This window comes from Heterodontus francisci, chromosome 10 (assembly GCF_036365525.1).
Source record: "Heterodontus francisci isolate sHetFra1 chromosome 10, sHetFra1.hap1, whole genome shotgun sequence".
Classification (NCBI taxonomy): Eukaryota; Metazoa; Chordata; class Chondrichthyes; order Heterodontiformes; family Heterodontidae; genus Heterodontus; species Heterodontus francisci.
Window position 1 is genome coordinate 87815835 of NC_090380.1, and position 25774 is coordinate 87841608.

General features: G+C 39.2%; 1 protein-coding gene across 14 annotated transcripts in view; it reads left to right on the forward strand.

The window, feature by feature from the left end:
- The window catches only part of LOC137374607 (fibronectin type III domain-containing protein 1-like), a 323625-nt gene that overhangs the window by 134353 nt on the left and 163498 nt on the right, over positions 1-25774 (forward strand). For 12 of the 14 annotated variants that reach the window (XM_068040959.1, XM_068040964.1, XM_068040968.1 and 9 more), the window contains exons 15-25: positions 371-460; positions 2712-2756; positions 7440-7520; positions 12676-12756; positions 15471-15560; positions 16237-16344; positions 19635-19724; positions 21446-21535; positions 22129-22215; positions 23819-23896; positions 25630-25722. In XM_068040959.1, coding sequence (XP_067897060.1) covers positions 371-460; positions 2712-2756; positions 7440-7520; positions 12676-12756; positions 15471-15560; positions 16237-16344; positions 19635-19724; positions 21446-21535; positions 22129-22215; positions 23819-23896; positions 25630-25722 — 933 coding nt within the window. The remainder of the gene's footprint in view (positions 1-370; positions 461-2711; positions 2757-7439; positions 7521-12675; positions 12757-15470; positions 15561-16236; positions 16345-19634; positions 19725-21445; positions 21536-22128; positions 22216-23818; positions 23897-25629; positions 25723-25774) is intronic. The other 2 variants (XM_068040969.1, XM_068040971.1) reach the window with 2 other exon arrangements.

Consider the following 25774-nt stretch of genomic DNA (forward strand, 5'->3'; position numbering starts at 1 on the left):
TATGCTTTAAAATATTAACATCATAAGGACTTGGGTCCTGTGCACGAAATTCTAGCTGTCCATTATTGTTGAAAGAAGTCCATTTTGACTCACAAATTACAATATTGTGCATGGAATTAAATTCAGACTTTTTGTTGAGCACCTAGCCTAATTCATAAACTGAAACCCAATTAGTATACATCAGAATACTATACAACTCGGTCAATATGCTATTGTTACATGTGTCAGTACATGCAGTCTGTTTATATGTTGAAATGCAAATTAGGTTCACAGGAAGTGGAAGTTATGATATATCCTGATTCCAATGATATCGGTTTCTCTGCTTGATCAGCAAAATGTTTCAACTTATTTTCTCTAAAATACATTGCAGAACCTGAATCACCACCTTCTACCGTTTTGCCATTCATTAAATTAAGTACAACTTCTGACCATACTGCTGTGGACATGCAGCATCTCCCAGGTAGTTTCAATAATAAAATTATAGAATAGATGAGTTTGTGTGTGGGTGATTGAATTATTGTAACCTGTAACATATGTACAAGTTATTAGTTTGATAAGTCCTAATGACTGATATGTTATTACTTATGACAAGAATGCTTTGAAATGTAAAGCCCTATAAGTCTACCATAATAAATGTTGTAAGTTAGGCTGCTTTAAAGCAAATTAATTGGTTATAAAAGTGTATATATTGTTGAGAAATTGTTCACTTGTAGTTTAGTATTTTTAAAATAAGTCACAGAGTTTATCAGCACACTGTCCATTAAATGAATGTGCATCAGTGAAGCATGTTACCCAGTTATTAAATTTCATCTAAGTCAAAGCAGCATATTGCAAAAATACTTAGGGGGCAATTAAAAAAAAAATCACCTACCCATTGGCTGCCTGCAGTTTGCCTGACTTGATTTTTGAACAAGCCTCAAAATGGGCAGCCAGCACTCCCTCCTGAAATGTTATGCCAATTTTACAACCCTGACTCCATTTTCGTGTACCAAGATGTGCACTGTGCAGGCTTGCCCAAAGATATCAGGCACTGAATGGTCTAATCAGCGGTCCTTAATGGGATCACTGTAGGTTGCTCACAAAACTCTGACGCGACAGATTGCTTGCCTCCATCTTCCACAATTGATAGATAAGGCTCACCATAAAAAAATAGTTGGGCCTTGGGCCAATTCCATCAGGCTTGTACCACCTGGAATTGGTTGTCCATAAATTACCCCTTTGTGCCTGACTTGGTAGTTTACAAGAGTACAAGAAAATGAATGGGTTTCCTTGAAAGAGGGCACTGATAAGTATTAGATTGCTGTGATGGTGCATTACATCTTAGTTAGAAAACAATGTACTGATTGTTCAGGGCACTATAGCTTATTTGTTTGCTATGATTCATCTAAACAATATTGTAATCATCATTCTTGGAAAAATTGTGTTCCTTAGCACAAATACTGTACTTCGCTTGGTCAGTTAACTGCATATATCGATCAAAACACAGCAAGGATCTATCAATAGGAGACTACTAAATTATATGATATGGAGAAAATACTATGCCACTGAGTGTTTCATTGGTCCTTTTCCTATTGCATTTGTATACAGAATATTTCTTGGCTAATATATTGAGTTTCACACTTCAAGGTGTGAAGTTTATTCAGTACAGATGGAAAAAGCATTTTGCTTGGCCAGTTGTCATCACCATTTCCATTGCCTGCAAGGAGTGCTTTGCTCACTCAGGCGATTGTACCTTATCTACCATTTCTGTATTTCTCATTCATTAGTCATTCCTCTTTAGTCCACTGTGTTAGCTATTTTCCTTGAATACTTAGACAACATTTATTGGGCTGTCTATATCTACATAACGTTTAATATTTGCATTATGTTTTGAAAACTTATTCCAAGCCAATTTACTGCATCCTGTATGCAGTTTCATTTTTGCAACTAGTGAAATTATATGTTGATACAATTGTCATACCCATTCATCATTGATATTTTAGTGGTCTTTACAATGTTTAAAGCCTTTGACAAGAGTTCATGCAACCATTCTCAGTTGAAGAGGGAATAGCTTCACACATTTGAAATATCTGAATTTTGTCAAGCTTTTCTCTTGGAAAATATTTATTTTTTCTATCTGTTCTGTGGAAATATGATCTGATAATCTTAGAATGAAACCTCTCTTGTAGCAAATTCTGAAATCTAAAGTTATTTGAGCAACTTTAGTTAGTGATAACTCAATACTGGAGTTGGGAAGCATTGAAATGATGATCAAGCATAGTACTTACCTGTTGCAGGGGCCGGTAACAGCCATTCACATTTTGACAACTATGCTCATGATATCACCTTGAATGTCACACGTGTCACTCTTCAGCATCTGATATGTGTAAAATGCTGAATGAAGAATGCACTTAAATTTGTAGATTTACTGTTTTGAATTTGTTATCATATTCGAATCAATGCACTTGCTCAAAGTTGTGATCAATTAATCATATCATAAAGTTTAATGTCTATTTACTAAGTTTATTACTTAGTCAGAATATAACTTGAAGTGGCTTTTGACCAGCCTTATTTTGGTGGGATGTGTATTGGCTATGTTGGTTCTGACTTTTTCCTGTACCAATTTGCCATGCTAGTTTATTTAAATAATTAGGAACATTGTTTGTTTGCTCCTATATATCATACAAAAGTTGAGGTATCTTCCTGCAACAATTCATTCTTATTCACTTCAGGCACAACGTCTGCATTAGATCACGTGGAAACCCAGAAGTTCTCAGGTAGTTGTAACCGGAGCTAACATGGATGTGAGATTTTTCTCGGACGGTTGCAGCAAGTTGCATGTCGTATATTTGTTTATATAATCATCAATTATCAGTTCTAATGCTTTCACAGCTTTTAAGGATTGGAATATCATGCACCAAGTGTTCTGGCACCTGATGTGCTGCATGTCCAGTACACAATATATAAAATATGCTTTTGCAGAGCAAGCCATCTTGTTAAGAATTAATTGAATGCAGTGTTTTGGAACCAATAAACAATATGATTGTCTCGCATTATTTAATCAGTGCACTTGCATGAAGTATATTACATGGTCACTAAAATCTTGCATGGAAATGAGTCATAATCAACAAATTTGGTGGAGTCTTTCAAATTATTGTATTTGCTTGGCCCATATTCATTCGCGAGATATAAATCTATTCCTCCCATTTTTAGCTGGTTGTGTCCTTTTGTAGATCTCTCCATGGCAAGTGACTACTTAACCAAATGGGTAGATAGGTGATCTGTATCCAAACCACAACCACTGATGCTTGAATATAGCAGTAGAAGGTATAAACATGGCCCAGATTAGCCTGCCCTTTGATTTCTTTTCTCCATAGGAAAGGTACTCCACTCTATTTATCTGTTTCTCTTGGTAATACAGTTCAAGTATTACAATGTGGGGAATGATAGTCCAAACTTTCTTTCTATCATGCTTTTTAGTCAGGTGTGTTAAACACATGGAACAACAAAAGGCCATTGAGCACATGATACAGAACCATGAATGGAATTGGTAGTAAGAAACGACCAGCTGGCGCATCAAGCCGACTCCACACTCATGATGGCTGGACTGTCAAGACTAGACATTTCCACCCTCCGCCGCCCCACAGCCATGTAATCTCTTGGGAGAGGCAAACAGACTAGAGAAAAACCCAGGGCCAAAAACAGAAAAATAACTCGGGAAAATTCCTCTCCAGCGTAAACCAGTTGGGGGAATTACATGGACCAAGTGTTATCCAGATATGATCTGATCTCTGCCCCTGTCAGGAACTGGTGCAGCTGTCTCTTTAAGGCTGCAGAGGTCAACTTCCACTACACCAGCCAGCAATGTATTCTAAAGACTCACTACTCCAGGGGAAAGAAGGACCACCTAACATTGTCTATTCCTACTCCTACATATTTAAACTCCTGTTCCTGGTCCTCCACAATTTGTTAAACTGGCATCAAGCATCCCTAGAAAAATTAAGTCAGTGAGAATCAAGGAGAAAACTCTCCACTGATTGGAGTCATAGCTGGCACAAAGGAAGTTGTTGTTGTTGTTGTAGGAGGCCAAACATCTAAGCCCTGGAACATCATTGCAGGAGTTCTTCAGGATAGTGTCCTAGGCCCAACCATCTTCAGCTGCTTCAGCAATGACCTTCCTTCCAACATAAGGTCAGATCTGGTTATGATCGCTGATGATTGCACAGTGTTCAATACCGTTCACAACTCCTCAGATAATTCAACAGTTCTTCTCCGCATGCAGCCAAGCAATGACAACATTCAAACTTGGGCTGATAAGTGGCAACTAACAGTCATGCCACACAAATGCCAGGCAATGACCAACTCCAACAAGAGAGAAGCTTACTATCTCCCCTTACATTCAATGGCATTACCATCACTGAATCCCCCACTATCAACATGTTGGGGGTTACCATTGACCAGAAGCTTAAGTGGAACTTATCATAAATACTGTGGCGACAAGAGCAGATCTGAGGCTAGGAATTCTGCAGCAAGTAACTTCTGACTCCCCAATGCCTGTCCACCATCTACAAGGCACAAGTCAGGAGTCTGATTGAATACACTCCATGGGGGGAATATTATGCTCTTCGCCCGTAGCAGGTTTGGAGGCAGGGAGAGCATAAAATCGGGTGGGATGGTGGTGGGGGGGAGGTCTGAGGCCCTTAACTGGGCAATTAATGCCCAATTAAAGGCATCATCCTGCCGCCACCGCCACAATTAGCTGTGCAGCGGATAGCCCGTTCGCCGCACGGAAAGCACGACACAAGAAAAATGTGCGGGCTCCTTTTTGGCTCCGGGGTGGGGGGGGGGATCCTCATTAAAAAGCACTTAGTGCCTGAATAAGGGACCCGGCATCAAGGAAGGGAGAGCCCACTCCCATTCCCTGTGAGGTCCCTTCCGCTCTGAACTACCTGTGACTTGAGGGGGAACTTGCAGGTGGTGGTGTTCTGCTGCATCTGCTGACCTTGTTCTCGTGGTATAGGTCTCAGGTTTGGACTGTGCTGTCAAAGGAACCTTGGCAAGTTGCTACAGTGCATCTTGCAGATGGTACGCACTGCTGCCACAGTGCGCCAGTGGTGGAGGGGGTGAAAATCTAAGGCGTTGGATAGATCAAGCGGGCTGCTTTGTCCTGGATGGTGTTGAGCCTTGTGGCCTGGGTCCAGCGACACCCCTGGGCCTCGGGTTGGTGCTCCACTGGCAGCAGCCACCACCTCCGCGATGACGCTGCTCAGTGGAAGAGTTGCCAGCCTCTGATTGGCTGGCAGCTCTCCGAGGGTGGAACTTCTATTGCCGGGGTTCTTGATCTTGTGGAAGGCCCACCACAGTGCATTTAAGTGCATGCTTGGCATTAAATTCGGTGGGCCTTCCACAGAAGAGGCGATGCGGGGTTGTTGGCATCACTTTTTCCAGATGTTGAGACCTCCATTGCCAGCATAAAATCCCGGCCCATGTTCCTGGCTGAGTGCAACTTCAACAACATTCAAGAAACTCAATATCCATCCAGGACAAAGCAGCCTGCTTGATCTATCCACCGCCTTAAATTTTCACCCCCTCCACCACTGACGCACACTGGCAGCAGTGTGTACCATCTGCAAGATGCACTGTAACAACTTGCCAAGGTTCCTTTGACAAGTCGCCTCCAAACCTGAGACCTATACCACTAGTAGAACAAGGGCAGCAGATGCATGGGAACACCACCTGCAGGTTCCCCTTCAAGTGACACCATCCTGACTTGAAACTATTTTAGTGTTCCTTCACTCGACCAAAATCCTGGAACTCCCTCTCTAACAGCACTGTGGCTTTACCTGTACTACGTGGACTGCAGCAGTTCAAGAAGGTGGCTCACCATCACCTTCTCAATGGCAAATAGTGATAGGCAATAAATGCTGGCCTTGCTCACATCTCATGAAAGATTGCTTTTTTAAATTCAATCAGTAGGAATGCTACCCAGTCCTTTAATTATTTTATAGACCTCTTTCAGGTCACCTCTAAATCTCCATTGCTTGAAAGGAAATTGGACCAAGATCTTTAAGCCTTTTTCAGTAACTGAGGCTCTTTAAGCTAGGAATCATTCTTGTAGTTATTCACTGGACCCCTTTCCAAGGCCAGTAATTACTGTCAATTTGTGCGGACCAAGACGGGGCACTGTATTAGTTTAGAGATACAGCACTGAAACAGGCCCTTCGGCCCACCGAGTCTGTGCCGACCATCAACCACCCATTTATACTAATCCTACACTAATCCCATATTCCTACCACATCCCCACCTGTCCCTATATTTCCCTACCAGCTACCTATACTAGGAGCAATTTATAATGGCCAATTTACCTATCAACCTGCAAGTCTTTGGCATGTGGGAGGAAACCGGAGCACCCGGAGGAAACCCACGCAGACACAGGGAGAACTTGCAAACTCCACACAGGCAGTACCCAGAATCGAACCCGGGTCCCTGGAGCTGTGAGGCTGCGGTGCTAACCACTGCGCCACTGTGCCACCCCTTTCTAGATGCAGTCTGACCAGTGACCTATATAGTGATGGAATCTTGTCCTCTGTTTTATAATAAATGATTTTATTAATACAGCTCAACATCCTTCAGCTTTAATTTCAGCATCTCTCCATTGTTCATGAACCTTCAGTGATCTGTGCATAATAACAAATAGATATTTTTTTCTCTCTCAATCTCTCTCAGTCATGTTCCCTGCAAATGATAGGTGTACAATCTACTTGACTGTGGAATTTTCTCAGAGGCATTAGTGGACCAAAGATTCTTTAAATGTTTTTCTTGACTCCAAAATATAACACACAAAACTCTGGGTTGTCTATCCAACTTACTATCTCCGCTATTCAACTCTGGCTGATGGCATTCCGCTGAGGCGCTTTCATTATTTTGTAGCAGCGCATGGATTATCATATTCCATATTATCTGTACCCAAATTTACTACCATAGTATATTTCATTCCTAACCAACAAGGCTGACTTTCCCCCAGTTACTTTGTTAGCAACATTGTAACTAGCATGTGGGAAAGATTTCTTCTGGTCAATATTTTCGGTGACCTTGTAAATTCTTTTCGACTAGAGAAATCATTCCGATAAATATTGGTCCAGTTACTTATCAAAAGAATTATTATTCAACTCCATCTTAATTGTTTTTACTGGAAGTCCATTTCACATATTCACTGCTCTCTGGGAATAATAAATCCTTCCCTAATCTCATTTATAGCTCATTAGTTTTGTAATTGTGACAACTTGTTCTTTGTTCATAGTCTGGATAAGGCTGCTTGTGTTGCATCAATTCACTACACCAATGTGCTCTGCATTACCAAGTCATTCAATGCTATTCTATTTGATTCTACCTGAGTTGTCATGCATCAATTAATATGCATGATCACAGTGTTTTATTTGCTTTCTCTGAAAAAATTGCAGAACCTGAGATATCATCTTCCAGCAGAGGATCTTTCCATTCAACATTTGAACCTGATGCCATGGATAATGAGAAATTCACAGGTAGTTCAGTAATGAATAAATATTTAGGTTATGTTTTTCAATGTAATGCATGCATTTTCAGTGTACCATGTGTATATTTGTATACCATATGTCATTAGTATCACTTTAATTTGTTTTATTGCATTCATACCTGTGATAGACTTCAATGTCTTCTTGAAAGTTATTGCCTACACAATATGGTGTAATATGCAAAGTGACTCTGGGTGTGTTTGCATATGAGGTATTTGGCCAACAGTTCTCTAAAGAACAGTTCTATTATGGAGTTAATATAATGCATCCTGCATGGAAATAAGTTGTGTTGTCTTTTCAGCAATTGGTTGGTTCATAAAATTTGCTTGAGTTGAAGTATATTGAAAAGCTTATGTTGCATGATCAATACATTTCATTATTTCCTCTATATACAGCATCTTTCTCCACTTCCAAAATATAAATCACTGAAATCTTCTTTATGTATCATCAATCTATGCTTTGTTCCTTCAGAAAATATGTAGTCAAGTGACCTGTTCGCAGGTATTTGCCTATGGACTATTTTGAACAGGTTCCTTGGAGATGATAGAAGAAAACCAGGCTGATTTTCCTTGCCTGTGAGGCAGGAGCTCTTGCTCTGTTTTGCTCTTACCTTGTTGAAATTGGGATTGCACTGCATGAGAAATCATTAACACAGACTGGTTTTGTTGTTTGTACTGGGTATTGCTGCACCAATGCACTATATCAGTGTGCTCCATTGCCAAGTCATTTCAAGTTGTTGTGGTAACATCTGTGGCCATTGAGAAGTGTTATTTGCATTGTCTATACTAAATTATGGAATCATTGTCTATTATTCACAGTTTGATAGCAGGTATCTTTTTCAAAATGGTACATGCATTTCTACTATATCGTATGTGTGTTTGTGTGTGTATGTATATAAAATATATACATACAAAATACATGTCAATAATGCTGCTATTAGAATGTTCCCACATTTTAAGGATTTCAATGCCAAGAACTGATAAATGCAGGCTAACAAGTATTTCTTGGTTAATCAATTGTAATATATGGTCTAATTGTGAGCTTTTGCGAATCTAATTTGTGGTCAGTAGTCATTAATGAATCAGTTAGTCTCGCAAATAATTTAATACTTGTTATTGCATATATGTTGGCATGTCAGTAGAATGTAGCACAGGTGGAAATAAGTTAGTAAAGTAAGTAAGTTCTATCCCACTTGAAGTGCTGTATTTTTTCAGTGCAAGCTCTGCATTTGTTTTTTTGGGTTGCATCTCATTGTTATTCTTGAAGTATGGATTAGAGTAGCTATGCTTTCCAGCCTTCATTGTTCTGGTGACTTTCTGCTTTTATTTCCTGCCACAGACAGGTGTTCTGTGTTCTGGCAATTGAGCTTTTGAACAAAGCAATGAATTCTCCCTCCCCATTTTTCCAATTCTTCAGATTATTTAATGCCACAAGCCATTTCAAGAGGAGAATATGCTTCTACAAGTGGGACTTCTGAACAAGTTCCTACATGCATGCCAACTGCCTTCACAGATGGCCATTGATTACAGGACAGCATCCACATCCATCCATTCATGGTGGAAATGCATCATCGCTCTGGCTTCCCCCTTCAGCATCTCTCCTGACTCCTCTCTGCAGCACTACTTCTGGCTCCAACCTCCTATCTCCTACTATTGCAGAGCATTATACATGCTTTAGCAGGAAACCTTGTGAGATCAGGAATTTTCATCAGTAGAATGTAGTGATGCTCCATCTCCAAAAGCAGCAGTAGTGGTAGTGAGGAGGGGCAAGAAGTAAAGTACCAGGAAGGAAAAAAGAAAGACAGTCTCTCTTTTATGGGGCGAAGGAGAATACCAGAATAAACTGAAGGCAGAGCATGAACTGTGACAGGAGGGAAAAGTGTACTTGCTTGAACTGGGGATGGCAGCGAACAAGAATGCCAGCTTGAATAAAAGATGGAAAAGCTCAGCATGAATTATGCACGAGGGCACAGAGTATCAGTGCAAAATGAATGGTGGGAAAGAAAGCGCTTACATTTATATAGGACATTACCATGTCTCTCAGAAAATGCTGCACATGCAATGAATTACTTTGAAATGCAGTCACTGTCACTTTGCAGGCAAATGCAACAGACAAGATTCTACAAACAGTAATGAGATAAATAACCAGTTAATATATTTTGACAGTGTTGGTTGAGGGAAGAATATTGGTGAGGACACCAGGACAACTCATTGTTCTTTTTCAAATACAGCCGTGGAATCTTTAATGCTGATCTGAACCATGGAAATGGTGTAGAAGCCTTTGATTAATGCTTCAGTGTAAGGATTGGCGCATCCAACACGGCATCATTTCCTCAGTACCGTAGTGAAGAGGGAGCCTAGATTATGTGCCCAAATGCTGCAGTGGGGCTTCAGGCTATAATCTTATGACTAAGAGGCGATAGTCAGAGCAGAATACTTGAGATGGAGAAGATTATAGTGATGGGTGGAAATGAAAGAAGAGTGTCTGCATGTCACTATGACAACCAAAGAAATTATTTTTAAAACAATTTTTCAGGACATTAATCAAAATCGCCACAATGTTCCACAACGTTCTTCCAAGTGACCTCTTTTTGGTCAGCTGTGAGCCTGACATATGCAGAACTTATCATCACATTTCAGTCCCCAGCCTATCTACTGAGAAGTCTACATCAACCTGTAGAGTTTCTGTTTATCCAATATGGAGTGCATAATCTCTCCTCATAAGGGCACATTCCACTTATACAGGTTCAGTGACTTAGATGTAGCTTGTCAAAGGCCTGCCTGTTTCAGGTATTAGGTAACCAAAACTGCCATGGAGGGTTCACTTGGTTCCAAATTTCTATCACCAGACATGTCCTCTTGAAGCCACTTCAATGCTAAAGTTCCCACTTATCTTCTTTAACTGTTAATCAAAAGAAAATTGACAAACACAGGTTTGGGTCCTCCCTTGATGGACTGAGATGAACAACAATGAAAGCACGACTCACTGTCAAATATGAATGCATTTCCATCATCTTCCCGAACATAGCATCAGTACCCATCATATCCCATCCAATAATAGTTTGATCAGTTAGAGGAATGAAGGTTCATCAACAGCTGTTTGCTTCTGTACAACTAAATCATGGTTGACATTGAGTCATAACTTGAGCTGCAGGTATATCCAACATTTCACAATTTTGACTGTGCATATATTTTGTGTTTGGACTTGATGTGCTTCATGATTAAACATTGCACCTTAAGTTATGACTTAGTTATGATTAGCCCATGCTCCACTGAGCTTGCAATGTAACTACATTTTATAGACCTATACTGACCACTGCATTTGAGTTGTTACCCCATTTGAAGCTCCATATTACAATTTGAAGCTGTTGATGAGCTTTAGCTAGTTTTCCAATTGGCATGTATAGCACAGGCAGGTGCATGAGTGTTCATTATTTTCTGTATTTATGTTTTCTTTCCTCCATTATTAGGAAAGAAATCGTTCCTTAGCTTCTTTCCCAGGTTGTTAAGTTGAGACAAAAACAAGAAATGCTGGATTCACTCAGCAGGTCTGGCAGCATCTGTGGAAAGAGAAGCAGAGTTAACGTTTCGGGTCAGTGACCCTTCTTCGGAACTGACAAATATTAGAAAAGTCACAGATTATAAACAAGTGAGGTGGGGGTTGGGCAAGAGATAACAAAGGAGAAGGTGCAGATTGGACCAGGCCACATAGCTGACCAAAAGGTCATGGAGCAAAGGCAAACAATATGTTAATGGTGTGTTGAAAGACAAAGCATTAGTACAGATTAGGTGTGAATATACTGAATATTGAACATCAGCAAGTACAAACCTGAAGAAAAACAACCTGAAAAAAACAGTGGGTGAGCAAACTGAACAAACTAAGATGAACTGAAATAAATACAAAAAAAGATTGTAAAAAATGTAAAAAGGAATGCCAAAAAAAAAGGGAAGAAAAAATAACTAAAAATGAAAGTAAAGTGGGGGGCTGTCATGCTCTGAAATTATTGAACTCAATGTTCAGACCGGCAGGCTGTAATGTGCCTAATCGGTAGATGAGATGCTGTTCCTCGAGCTTGCGTTGATGTTCACTGGAACACTGCAGCAATCCCAGGACAGAGATGTGAGCATGAGAGCAGGGGGGAGTGTTGAAATGGCAAGCAACCGGAAGCTCAGGGTCCTGCTTGCGGACTGAGCGGAGATGTTCCGCAAAGCGGTCACCCAGTCTGCGCTTGGTCTCCCCAATGTAGAGGAGACCACACTGTGAGCAGCGAATACAGTATACTACATTGAAAGAAGTACAAGTAAATCGCTGCTTCACCTGAAAGGAGTGTTTGGGGCCTGGGATAGTGAGGAGAGAGGAGGTAAAGGGGCAGGTATTACACCTCCTGCGATTGCAAGGGAAGGTGCCCTGGGACGGGGACGAGGTGGTGGGGGTAATGGAGGAGTGGACCAGGGTGTCGCGGAGGGAACGATCCCTTCGGAATGCTGACAGGGGAAGGGAGGGGAAGATGCGACTGGTAGTGGCATCACGCTGGAGGTGGCGAAAATGGCGGAGGATGATCCTTTGGATATGGAGGCTGGTGGGATGAAAAGTGAGGACAAGGGGAACCCTGTCACGGTTCTGGGAGGGAGGGGAAGGGGTGAGGGTAGAGGTGCGGGGAATGGGTCGGACACGGTTGAGGGCCCTGTCAACCACAGTGGGGGGAAATCCTCGGTTATGTGGCCTGGTCCAATCTGCACCTTCTCCTTTGTTATCTCTTGCCCAACCCCCACCTCACTTGTTTATAATCTGTGACTTTTCTAATATTTGTCAGTTCCGAAGAAGGGTCACTGACCCGAAACGTTAACTCTGCTTCTCTTTCCACAGATGCTGCCAGACCTGCTGAGTGAATCCAGCATTTCTTGTTTTTGTTTCAGATTTCCAGCATCCGCAGTATTTTGCTTTTGTTAAGTTGAGATCTGTGCTTCCCTATGTGGCATCATTGCCACAAACCTGTTTCTTGTCACTCTTGTTGCATAGCTTGTTTGTGTTTCAATCCACTACATTGCTGTGCTGCAAATCCTGATCACCTAAAAATATTGCATTTGATTTTTACCATCGTACACATAATATCAGTTTTATTTGTTTTCTCTGAAATGAATTACAGAACCTGAGATACGATCTTTCAGCATCTCATCTGTCAATACAACTCCTGAACCTGTCGCCACTGATATGCGGACATTCACAGGTAGTTTGATAACTGTTATATCATAGAACTGCCTTTTTCATAGAGAATGATGGGCTGGATTTTGTTCTCAGTCCAACGTCAGGTTCCGTGGTGGCGGGGCCTAGGGGGAGGTGCCGGAAAATCGGAGTGGCAGCAGCTGCCACAGAACCCAATGCTGGGATTATCGGGCTTGATCTTCCCAGCGGCGGGGAAGCTCTATGGCGGCCGAAAATCTGACTTAACATATTTAAATAATACATTTGCATGAATTAAAATATAAACCACAGCAATCTTGCTTTCAATTCCTGATCCTCTGCGCAACGAGCGGCACTCACCCGCCTTCACTTTCCCGTCCAGGGAAAGCTGGTGCCACCAAATTGGGGAAGGGGTGACCTCTGCACTCTAATGGGTGGGGGAGGTGTGAACTCTGGACTTTGTGTATAGGGAAGGAGGCAGCCTTTGTAGAATTGTAGCAGCGCAAGTCCCTTTGGGGACAGCTGCCATTTTCCGCACGCACCGTCGCTTCTGGCAGCGAGACTACAAAATCTAGCCAATATGTGGAAACTCTAAAAATATTAGGAATTGAGTACCTTGGCTTCAAATGCATTGCAGGTCAGTATACTGTAATATGTAAAGTAGATGACCTGCAAAGCAATTTTATGATCAGTAGAACTTTAAAGACGCATTGATGATGTACCAACTTTAATGTTGCATTTGCCAGAAAGGCAACTCCTGGTGAATGTCAAATATCATACTTGTAATCAGAATACTTCTATAAAGCGCACTGCCTAAACATGAATTATTTCAAACAAGAGGATTGCTTAGCCAAAACGCTGCATCTAAATGAAAAAATAGTTTCTGCAAATAGGACAAATTTTTATTTCTTATCAGTGGGCTGTATCTTAATCTATTAGTAAATCTCACCTATTTATTATTGCTGGTTTTGGATAGGACGTATTTCTGGTTCATTTATGTTGATTTATTATCTAGGATCACAATTAGAGAATAATAAGTATACTTTTGAAGGAGTGAGTATTGTTTCATATTTATATTTTGAAATCTTATTTCCCACCTTGTTTTCCTTTTTAATTGTATGTGTGTGTTTGGATGAGCTGTAATGGTTATTCGACAATTGAAGGGAATGGATTTAAAAATTAATATTACACCTTAAAAATGCCTTTGCCTTGAAGATATTTTGTACTTTTTATGTGAGGTGGTTTTATCCTGCATGCAGTATTTTGAAATCGAATGAAGTTTTGAGAGTACTCCATTTCTTAGGTGCTATCTTCATCTTTTATTTCCTTATCCTGAAGTCTTTGCACTCAGATAAAGTACATTGTCTCAAAAATAAATGTAATTTGTAGTAGATTTTGATGTAACATATCTTCGCCAAATGAAATATTTTCAATTGATATCGGGCTGGATTTTATTAGGGCATCGTGCTCCGTGGTGGCGCCCTTTAAGCTCAGCACAGCGCCCGCATTCAGCGGCTGCGGAGGAGCGTCCGTGATATTACGCGCGGGAGCTCATTTAAATAGTAGATGTAGCGGCTGCTGCGTCCCCGGCAACAGCATCCAACGCCATGGCGCCGGCGCCATTTTTAAAGGGCTGTAAGGTCTTAGGAGAAAGTTAAATTTTTAAAGGTAAATCATGAAGAATTATTGCATAAAAATTACAGACATAATGGAGGCCCTTTCCCATCCCCCCAATGTTCTTTTAAGGGACATCGGCACAAAATGAAACTTTATTACCCAACCCGCACTTCCCCCCCCAACCTCTTTACATCTGCCCTTCAAACCCTTCCCACCATCTCCATGTCCAATTAAAATTGATTTCCCCGCTCCTCCACCCTTTCCGCCCTGAAAATTTTATTACTCCCCCTCCCCACCTGGTTCTCTCCCGGAACTCCGTATGGAGTTCCAAAGGTGTGTGGAGCACAAACGGCGGCCGTAATATCGGAGTGGGACGGCCACTGCCTGCAGATAAGATTATTTTAATATTTTAAATGTTCATTTGCACATTTAGATGAAGGGCTCGCCGCTGTGGGGGGGGGGGGGGGGGGGGGGGGGGTGGGTGGGGCCGCACTGAAGTCCCGCAGCCGTAATATGCGGCGGGCCCTTCTCAATGTGGCAGGCGGCCTCTCCCCACAGCATTTTACCAGCCCCCGCACCGTGACCCATGGTGTCAAGGGACCAGTAAAATTCAGCCATTAAGCACTAACATACATACGAACATACAAATTAGGAGCAGGAGTAGGCCAAGTGATTAAAATATGAATCTATAATGAATTTGGTGAACTTTAAGTCATGACTTATGTCATTTGTTTCTGGCTTGGGCAGAGGTCTCCTTTTGCTAAGAGTAGGTGCTACAAGGAATTCAGAACTAGAGTGAACTCCTGGACTAATTTTGATCACCATGGGGGATTGTAAAGGTATTTTCCAGACTGTCTTTTTTTTTCCCCAATTGCCCTGGGTTTTGACTTGGGTTTTTTGGTCTCTCCTGAGAGATCACATAGTTTTGACCTGTTTTTTGTCTCTCCTGGTTTTTGGGTGAGGTGGAGTGTATATAATGTGATATACAAGATATCACAATTGTGTGGAACAGGCTGGACTAGAGGGTCTTTTCCTGTGCGTCATTGTTGTATGTTCATAGGTTCATCCATCACAGTTACTATGACATCAAATAATATTAGCAATCACAGACATTTTCTTTTGTTTCTGTGAACAACGTTGCAGAACCTGAGGTGTCTTCCACAACTAGTTCATTTCCGTCCAGTTCAAACATGGCTTCCAAACTTGATGTCATGGACAAAGAACAGTTCACAGGTAGCTGAAATGATAAAGCATGGAAAGCTATTTCTCTGTGACTACTGAAATGAGCATAATCACTGTGCATATTATATTCATAAATGTACATCAATACTGTATGTTCTATGGCTTATTCATCACTGAAGGATTCATTCATTTGTCACATATGAGCATGCACCAGCGCAAAGTGCTTGTCTGGTCAATGGCTTTCGTTAATGTGGTGGTAAATCAGGATGTTGTTGCAAAGTACACTGACTGGTCAGCAAAATGCATGCAAGTGGAGCATTTATAAGCAATGTATTCAATGATTAAATAAGGCCTATCTTGGATAGGCACTACACATTATTTAAATGAGAAGAATCATTGCTTGGAAGGACTACATGTTTGTCCATGTTGTGTCTTATTCGGTTTGTTACCAGCATCTGCAGATTATTATGTGTACTTTCTATTTCCACACCTTTTGCTTTAATCACAAAAGTTATGCAAAATATTTTTATTTGTGTTGCAGCATGGATTTTATGCAATGTGCTTAATGAAGTATATTGGTGCAGTTGCTACACCATTTCTTACCTGAAATTTAGGCTGCCTACTGTTGCATGAATTGTGCCCCTTTGTTCATATGAAACTTTTCTATGGACATTGAGCATACTGCATTGTCCCCTCTATGAAGAAATGTTTTCAAATCTGTTACAAGGTGTGTTTGTATCTGGAGAAAAAACAGAGCGTGTGGAACCATCCTCTAAAGACTCATTTTCACACACAACTTCTGAACCTGATACTATGGATAACCAACAATTCACAGGTAGTGCCATTAATAGATATGAGATAGATGTATCTGTTCTCATCACTGCGTCATATCATGGTGTAATATGTGTATAAGAAATATATGTTGCATTAATATCATCAATCATAATTCCTTAACTCACTTTGTTAGTAAACTCCATCTCAGTCAGTAATTAACAAGAGCGCTTAGTTAATATACATTTTCTCAAACAGTAAATTGATTTTATTTATTGTTGAGCTTTAAGAAGTGTTTTGCTTAGGCAATGCACTGAATCTTGCCCATTGTTCTTCTCTCGTATTCCACATTTATTCCTCTTATATCAGTGCATCTAAATTAAAAATAATGTGGCTCTTTCACTGTAATTTGATTTTGGTATATTACCTAGAACTTATTGGCAAGGAAATTTCTCTGAGCTTCTCCTGCTCCATCAGCGTTGCCAGAAGTGTGACAGAAACTTGCTGCACTTCCGACAAAGTAATGCAGGATCAGCTCCAAGGAATCTCCTGGCCATTGTTTTACTTAGTAGGCTGAATTTGCTTTTTGCTCAATGAATGATATGATACATATTTGGTGAGTCATTGTGTAATGTCTTACCTGAAGTTTAATTACTGGACTGTATTCCTACAATTACCATTCCTTGGTCAATGCATTATGCTGCACAAAAAAATTCTTCATTGAATAAGTCAAGGGTATTTATACTTATTGGATATGTGAATATTCATTTTACTGTTCTATTTCAACCAATGCAGTGTTACACAATTAAATAGTGCCGATTGATCCTTCGTGGCTTTGAATCAGAAGATATGCTATTTTATAACAAAGACCTTTAAACCATGACAGCAGTTGTCCCACCTGGTCCCATTAGGGTCAAATAGCACACCCACCATCTGCATCCTCCACCAGTCCCACTGCCCCACAATGGAGTTTTCTCTTGCTTTCTCTTTCCCATATTCTCACTCGTCTCTTCCTCAAAGGTTCTCCTTTTTTCCTTCAATAGTCTCTTCCTCTTGTAATACATTCTTTCTCAACCATCCCATAAATTGGTACCTCTCCCTCTATCTTGTTAACCTATTCTGTCTGCAAATAACAGGTTAGAAAACCTATCTACCTGTTTAAGGTTAATAGACATCACTCACTATTTGACTATCAATCCTTATGCCCTCGGAGTAGTTTGCTTTTGTCTCTGTCATTCATTCCCCCACCTCCAACTGTCTCTGACGAGGTCTTTTTCTCTTCATTGCATCTGCTGGCTAATCTCATCATGGCATTGTTTGTGATATTACTGAAAAGTTGAAGCTGTGTTTATCCAGACCTATCCCTGTAAAAGAATGGTTCAGCTACTTCCTGTGGGCACATGGTCGTCTGTTTTGAAATTGAGATGCCGAGTTATCACTGTCAGAAGGAACCAGCTGGAAATTACTGGATTTTCTCCCCGAGGTTATTCGGTTGTGATCTGTTTCTGTCCTGTGAATATGAAATTTGAGTAAATCCGATGCAAATCTGGCATGCTTTGCTTGTGTGACAATGTGTGATATTTTAAAGTGACAGTTTGAGGGTGGTGTATGCATGCTAGGCTTCCATACATACAGATAGTTATGTTTGAACATAATTATTATTTTCTAAGAATGAGGGAGAAAATAATAGATTTGAAAACTGGGTCACCTGAAATTTGCTTCTTAGACCAGGTCAAAACAGAAATTTATTAACATTTCTGTCCCTTTAAGAAAACATTGAAACCTGCATGCAACTCCCTCTGCAGACCACAGACAAATAAAAAGGAAACAACAGCATAACTCATTTTGAGGAAATTCTAGGTTGTACTTCATACCTATAGCATCCACCTTTGAAAAAGATCAACTTGGCATAGGATCTTCTATGATAAAAGGGCCAATAAGATTCATAAGAACATTGTAGTGCAAGTAAGCAGCAAGGTCAGTGTCATCCTGGGAGAACACTGGAGAATGGGTCAACAATTATTCCAGAGAATGCTACAAGTATTGAGTAGGAAGACTGCATCGATTGTTGGAAGAAGCCAGGAGCGTGGCACATGCTTTGGTGACTCAGGGCCCTAAATCTTTCTGAGAAAGACCTGGAATGTCAGTCCAAGAAGAAAGCCTCCATAGAGGAAAACTTAATGGATCCAATATGGAGTCCTACAATGGAATTTGAAAGACATTAGTCTATTTAGGGATTTGTTGCCCACCAGTTTTGTTTTGAAACCTCATGTCATGGGAAATGGCTTGTGAAAGCCTGAGGTGTATTCCTTGGCACTGCATTAGACTAAGTTAATAATGGTGGGTACTGCATTGTTTTGAGTCTATTGGAGGAAGCTATAATAGTGCATGAATTGTGGTTAAAAAGCAAATTTGAGGCTTTGGTTTGATTAATTGTGACTGTTTTGATTGAGACTGAGCCAAAGTTTCAATGTTGCATTTTTTAATCAGGCCTTAATTTTCTATTGGGATAGTATGCAATAATTTTTTTTGCTAATAAATCATAACAACTTACATTTATATAGCACCTTTGACATAATAAAGATCCCAAGGTGCTTTGCAGGTGCTTTGCAGGAATGTTATCAAATAAAATTTGGTGGAATTGAATCAGTTGTCTTCTACTATAATATCAGTTATTATTCTCAGTCATAGAAATGTTGCTTGTTTTGCTTCAGGAATCATGATTAAACATTCAGATTGTGACAGTTATTGCATCCTTAAAAAGTAGCTTCAAGCCATTTTAATTCACCTTTTCTCTGATCTGGATGCCACATTAGTTTCAATAATTGTCTTCTCATAGTCTTGCAGTGAAAGCTGTTCATTGTTGAAATAACACTTATCAATCGGAATGCTTTCACAACTGTCAATGTTTAGAGTGTCAGTGTAAACTCTTTACCTGGTCATGCCTAGAAGTACATAGACATAAGCATACTTCAAAGGAGCTAAAAAAAAACCTTGTGATCAATTTATATTTATATTAAAAGTAAATTATATGTAATTTTTCCAAAACTGAGATCCAGATTCCATTTCAAATTTAATTTGTATAAAAGCACATCATTCAATCATTATATTGTACTTTTTTGCAATCAAGCTGTGATGGTTTAGTCAAGGATGTTCACTAGTTAAATTTCAAGATTGACCAGTTTCACAGACACTTTTTTCTCTGTGGTTAATACACTGCATCTGTTTCCATTTCAGAAAAATTAATCAGATGTGTTGAAAGTGGAAAGTGTAAATGTTGTCTTTTCCTACAGCTGATGTCATTTATCCCATATGGTCAAAGAATTTATTTATTTTTTCCAAAATACATTGCAGAATATGGGGCAGTATCCTCCATCAGCTCAAATATTATCACTTTACATACGACTTCTGAAACTGGTGCCATGGACAAGCAAGAATTCACAGGTAGTTGTAGAAATAGGTATAACATAGTTGTGAGCATTATAGTAGAAAGCACCATTTGCATTGTTGGATGAGCTGTTTTGCTGAGTCAATATACTCTCTATTGCATTAAGTATGCCAGCTAAGATTGAACACATAAACTTTAAAGGTGTCAATCCATTTTTGTTGACTAATGTTTCACTTGTCTTGTCTCATTTTGTCCCCATCAATCCTTTGATTTAAGATATTACATTTGTGTTATTCAGTGTGTTTTCATGAAGTATACTCTTTAGCTAATGAAAGTATTTATTGTCTTCCTCTTGTCATTATATTGCTTGTATTGTCTTGATCTTCTTAAAGTGGACACGTGTGATGCTTCTTTATGTGGATGCGGCATCTTGTGCAGCAAGTTTAATTTCCAAAGTTGGGTGAATTGTTTTGTAAATTTATATCTCCTGTAGCTTACTTTGTGTGCCAGTTTCTTTCACTTTCTGCTTGCATCAAGTTATTTGCTTAGATTGTATTGTATGACCAAGAAGTTTGAGTGGTGAGAGTTTAATTTTATACTATGTGTCATCAACAATTGGAGAAATTAGTGTCTGTGATTTAGCTTAGTTTAGCTCAACTTAGCTATAAAATCTACCTGGCGTATGGTAATGTACATGAGTTGATCGTTAAAATATTTTTGTTAACAGAACAGCCATTAAAATATGTTCAATATTTTCTGGAGCATATACCAAATTTTCTCTGAGTACACTGAGTGTTGGCACCAGGTGACTTCTTTCATAAACTGCAGTTGCTATATTATTATGCAATCAGAAAATACTGGTGTAATAATGTGCATCAGAGTCCTGCTTGAGAAATTGAGAGCCTCCTTATTAGAATAAAATAAAGCAATACAATAAAAATACTAATAAAACGAATTAATTAATACAAATATATAAGTAACAACTACAAGTTTGTTTGCTTTTGTATCATGTCAGTCTAGTACTATATAGTTCTTTTGCTAAATGCATTACATAGTCCATATGCAATGAAGTTCACATATTTTTCTTTAGTGTTTTCATTTCTGAAGCATAAACTTGTGATGTTGATGAATTACTTTTATCTCCTGCCAATTTGACAAGAGGTCAGTTGGTATTTTAGATCATTTTTTAGGGTTTTGGTGAGACCACACTTGGAGTACTTTGTACAGTTTTGGGCTCCTTACCTAGTGATGGATATACTTGCCTTACAGTATGTGCAACAAAGGTTCTCTATATTGATTCCAAGGATGAGAGGACAGACCTATGAAAAGAGATTGAAAAGAATGGGGCTATATTTTCTGGAGTTTAGAAGAATGAGAAGTGAACTATTGAAACGCACAAAATTCTTAGAGGGCTGGGCAGGTTAGGTGCTGTTTCCCCTGACCAGAGAGTCTAGAACTAGGAGTCATAGACTCAGGATAACTCAGCCATTTAGGACTGAAATGAGGAGAGTTTTCTTCACTCAGAGGGTTGTTAATCTTCTCTACTCCAGAGAGCTGTGGATGCTTAGTCATTATGCGTATTCAAGACTGAGATCAATAGACTTTTGGGCACTAAAGGAATCAAGAAATATGGAGATAGGGCAGGAAAGTGGCTTTGATGTAGAAGTTCAGCTGTAATCTTATTGAATGGCAGAGCAGACTGAAGACCTGCTCCTGCTCCTATTTCTTGTGTACTTATGACAGAATTTCCTTTTCCTTTTCTCTGACTAAATTACAGAACCCGAGGTTCAGTCCACTGTCAATTCATTTCTCACCATATCAAATACAATTTATGAATTTGATTCTACGCAAAGGGAGCAGATTTCAGGTAGTACATAGAAATGATATAGCATGGATGGGCACTTTGTTCACAGATGATTGTGCATCACTGGAATGCAGCACAGGCACTTTGTCAATTATCAGTCTTTTTGCTTTCATTCCCTTGAAAAACAGGATTGTCACATAGTGTGTGCAAGTACAAAGTGTATTACACAGTCAATACACAATAATATTCAGCAATAAATTAGGATAATTTTGTAAAACAAAATTGCTTAAATGGTATGCTCAAGAACATTCAGCTCTGTTGCTTTGGAACTTCTGAAAGAATTAGCACTTACACAGAATTCAATGTTCACATTTGCATGAACCATATTAGTAAGTCACAATTTTGCATGGAAGTAAAATTAGAATGCTTTTGTGAAACCAGTAAACTGCAGTAGGTAGATTACTCCAGAGGACTGCTTGGCTTGATCATTCTATTCTATCATGCTTGGCCTCTACACTGCATCTGTTTTCATGGTTGATATGTAAATTAGGTATGCTGTGAGCTATGACATTTGTCTTCTACCTCAAGTGCTAATGTGCAAAGTAATCCAGTTGATTGCAGAAATGTTTTCTTTGTATTCTATGAATAAATTCCAGAATATGAGGTACCATTCTCCAGCAGTTCGCCTGTCAACACTTTAAAAACATCTAAACTTGATGCCATGGACACAAAGCAAACCAAAGGTATTCTCAATAAGAGATGTGAACTGGCTTCTATTTTAATATATGTGAATGCTATCGTTATTATCTGTTCTCATTTTCTTGGCTTGATTTACAAGTCAATAGAACAGCATGCCTTGGTACGAAAATTGCCTAGTCAGATATTAGCATCGTTAAATTCAGAAAATCTGATTGCCTAGCAGAGAATTTAATTAGTGCATTTACATGAAGTGGATTCCTGATCAATAGAATATATTTTGGACAGAAGTAAATTTAAGATCTTTTGTGAAACTAATTTCCTGGTTAGTAGTTGACATCTATCTTAGCATACATGAGAGCAATGTATTACTAGGTTAATACTGTGCAGTTCTATGATAGAGCATTGTAGTTAAGATGGATTCTATACTTTTGTCGGTATACTTCTCATCTTGAATGGACTACATTATTCTGGGGTAGAAAGGAATTTCCCAGAATATTTGCGTAAATTGGCCTAAGGATTTGTCTGTATTGCGTGTCTGTCACAGGAGATTGCATGGCTGGGTGAGTGGATGAAGGGGGGAGCAGATGGGACTTATGGTGTGCAGAGGTTACACCATAACTTTATAGAGCAGGCTCAATGAACAAGCTGATCTTTTACTGTCCTTTGTTTTCATATGTATGATACATGAAGCATTGTTTGCTGAAGTGCTCTATATGAATAAGTACACTTTGAAGCATTGTGTTGAATAGTTAGCACATTGTATTTTGACTTGTAATTATTGAATGTGTTTGTAGAAAGCTCATCGTCGTTAATGGTTAAAATAAACAAGTAATTGAAGATCTTTAGGTATGAAAGAAGAAGTGAGAAAAGGCATGAGAGATTATAAAGAATATAATGGCCAGAATAGCTGAATGGCCCAATCATTCGTAGCCATTGTTATATCCTTTCTATTACTCTGGTACCTTGAACCACCTCTGGCCAGTTTATATTGTTCAGACCTTCATGCTTTTTCCCCCGTTCTTGTTTTTATCTAAAGATCTTCTTCTGCTTGCTTCCTTTAACTAATGACGCTATGAATACATAGCTGGACTGAATATCGTAGCTTAATAGGTTTCTCTGAGATAATTGTGTTTCCACATTTGATTCATGACAAAGGGAATGATTCTTCATTGCTGCAGCTCTCCTGTTCACTATTAATAAGTCATAATCGGAACTTCGTTAATATGTTGTGTTATGTGAATAAAATTATCACATGATTTGTAATGTGGTCTTCATCAAAATAAGTTTTATGAATTTGTTACCGTGAATGGCACAAATTTGTATTACGTTGAGCTTTCACAACTTGGTGGTGTCTTTTCAAAGCATCACGTCTCTATTTATTGGCACACATTCCATCCATTGCTCTTCTTCCTATTGATTCTGTACATTTGCTTCAGGTGCTTAGTCCAGAGGTCACTTTAACATTGTATTTTTGTAAAATACATTGTTCGGTCAAAACATAGTTGATGTTCAAATGTTCTTGATGAATTCTCTTTTTGTTGTTGAACACAAGTGCCCAGACTCTGACTGTTGTGTTCTACCACAGTTACAATAGTGTCAATTAATAATTTCAATCACAGAGCTCTATTTTTATTTGATACATTGCAGAATTTGAGATACCTTCCTCCAAAAGTTCATTTATCTTCACTTCTGAACTTAACGCTGTGGACAACCAGCAATTCACAGGTAGTTTCAACAATAGACAAAGCATGATGTGCATTTGTTCATTCTAGTATCATATGCACTTCAGCATACATTCTGTTCATTATTCACAGAGTCACTTGTCATCCATACCATTCATTATGATGCTTCTATATTCTGACAAATTAGAATGCTACACATTGAATGGAATTGTACTATCTGGCCACTACTTCATAACAGATATAAATCTAGATGCTTTTACAAAGCAAATTGCTTGGTTCATAAATTGTGTCTAATTGAATACGTGCAAGAACTGTATAGCATGACAATCACAGTTAATTTCACTTTGATATAGTATCTAAATTCGAGATTAATCAATGTGCTTGAAGAGTTTGCTTCACTATATCAATTTGCTGCTCCTTTCTTTACTGGCTCGTTCCGGCACCCTTTCCTTTCAATCATGGTATTTGTCTGAGTTGGCAATATACTGTGTTCTTGCTGTAAAAAGTATTGTTTGTTTGCATGAGCACATTGCTTGGTTACTGGCTACAATGGTTAGGTTAATCAATATATTACAATGAAGCGTATTTATTCGGGCCCAACACGCATTCTGCCCCTTGGTGTTGAAACCAGGAACCTGGCTAAATGGAGGCGACTGAAGTTTGGTTGCTGTACATTTGTGCCTGTGCGGAATGGCCGAAGTAACAAAAATGTCCAACTTCACATGTGTAATGCTATTTTCTTAATGAAACAGATTAAATTCCAAATCTTCAAACTCTGAATAATTGCTGATATTTTTACAGTAAAAGCACTTTTTTGGATTTATTTCTGTAAACTGTTCCCTCCTGAGATTTATTTAAATAGGCATTTTATCTCAGCAAGAACAAAATCTTAAAATATTTTAGTTTATTTGTCTCTAAAAGTGGTAATGGATTTATCTTTCATAAAATTTTATCTTCGAGAAAGTTAACATGGACTAGGGTTCAGAGTGGCCATTGAGGAAAGCAGAGAGTTGTGGTTGTACAGGGCTTGGAGAGTTTGTTGGGAATTTAACTTGCTCTGGAACATTTAGTAAGGATTGGAAAATCAGCTTTCCCTGTCGCCTGAGAAGAGTGTATGGAGGGTTATTCAGAACCTGAAGCATCTGGGAGAAGTTTTCACTGTTAATAAGAAAATACGAAGTGTTGATCTAGGAGACTCGAACATCGACCAATGGAAACTTTGCCAAAAAATCCTGAGTTCTGGAATATCAGCTTAGGATAACCTTGAACATTGATCCGGGTAGAAAAAGTATTCCTCAGAGGTAAAACTGGACCAACTAGCAGAGGAGGCCCATTATAGAAACTGGAGGAAGTCACCATTGGACAAATCTACAGTGAAAAAATATTTCAAGGCATGCCCTGAGTAAAAGTGGGACACCAGTCTTGTCAGTGGAGTAGATTTGTTGGGTAAGTGGCATGATTATTAGATCATATGGTATTATATTTAGGTTTATGGTAGTTACATTAGCAGTTACAATATAAGTGTAATGGAAGAAATGCTCATTTCAGTCAGTGAATTTTATCTGGCTTAACTCAAATAAACCCCAAACCTAAGATGGTTCAGTCATCTTTTACTTTTGCTGCTTAGACAATACACAATAAATGCTCATTTTTTTTCCCTCAAGGTTTATTTTGAATGGTGAAGCATAGTAGGCTGTGCCACAAGTTCTATTATAGTTACAATGTTAGCTGATTTTCTCAATCAAAGAAATGTTTCTTTTTCAATGTACGTGCTAGAACCTGAGGTACCATCCTCCACCATCAGTAAACTTTTCATCACTTCAAATCCAATTGCTGATGTTGATGCCAAGGGCCAGCAGCCATTCACAGGTAATTTCAATAATTAATTCACAATTTATTTGATAATGTGAACTGTTGGCAT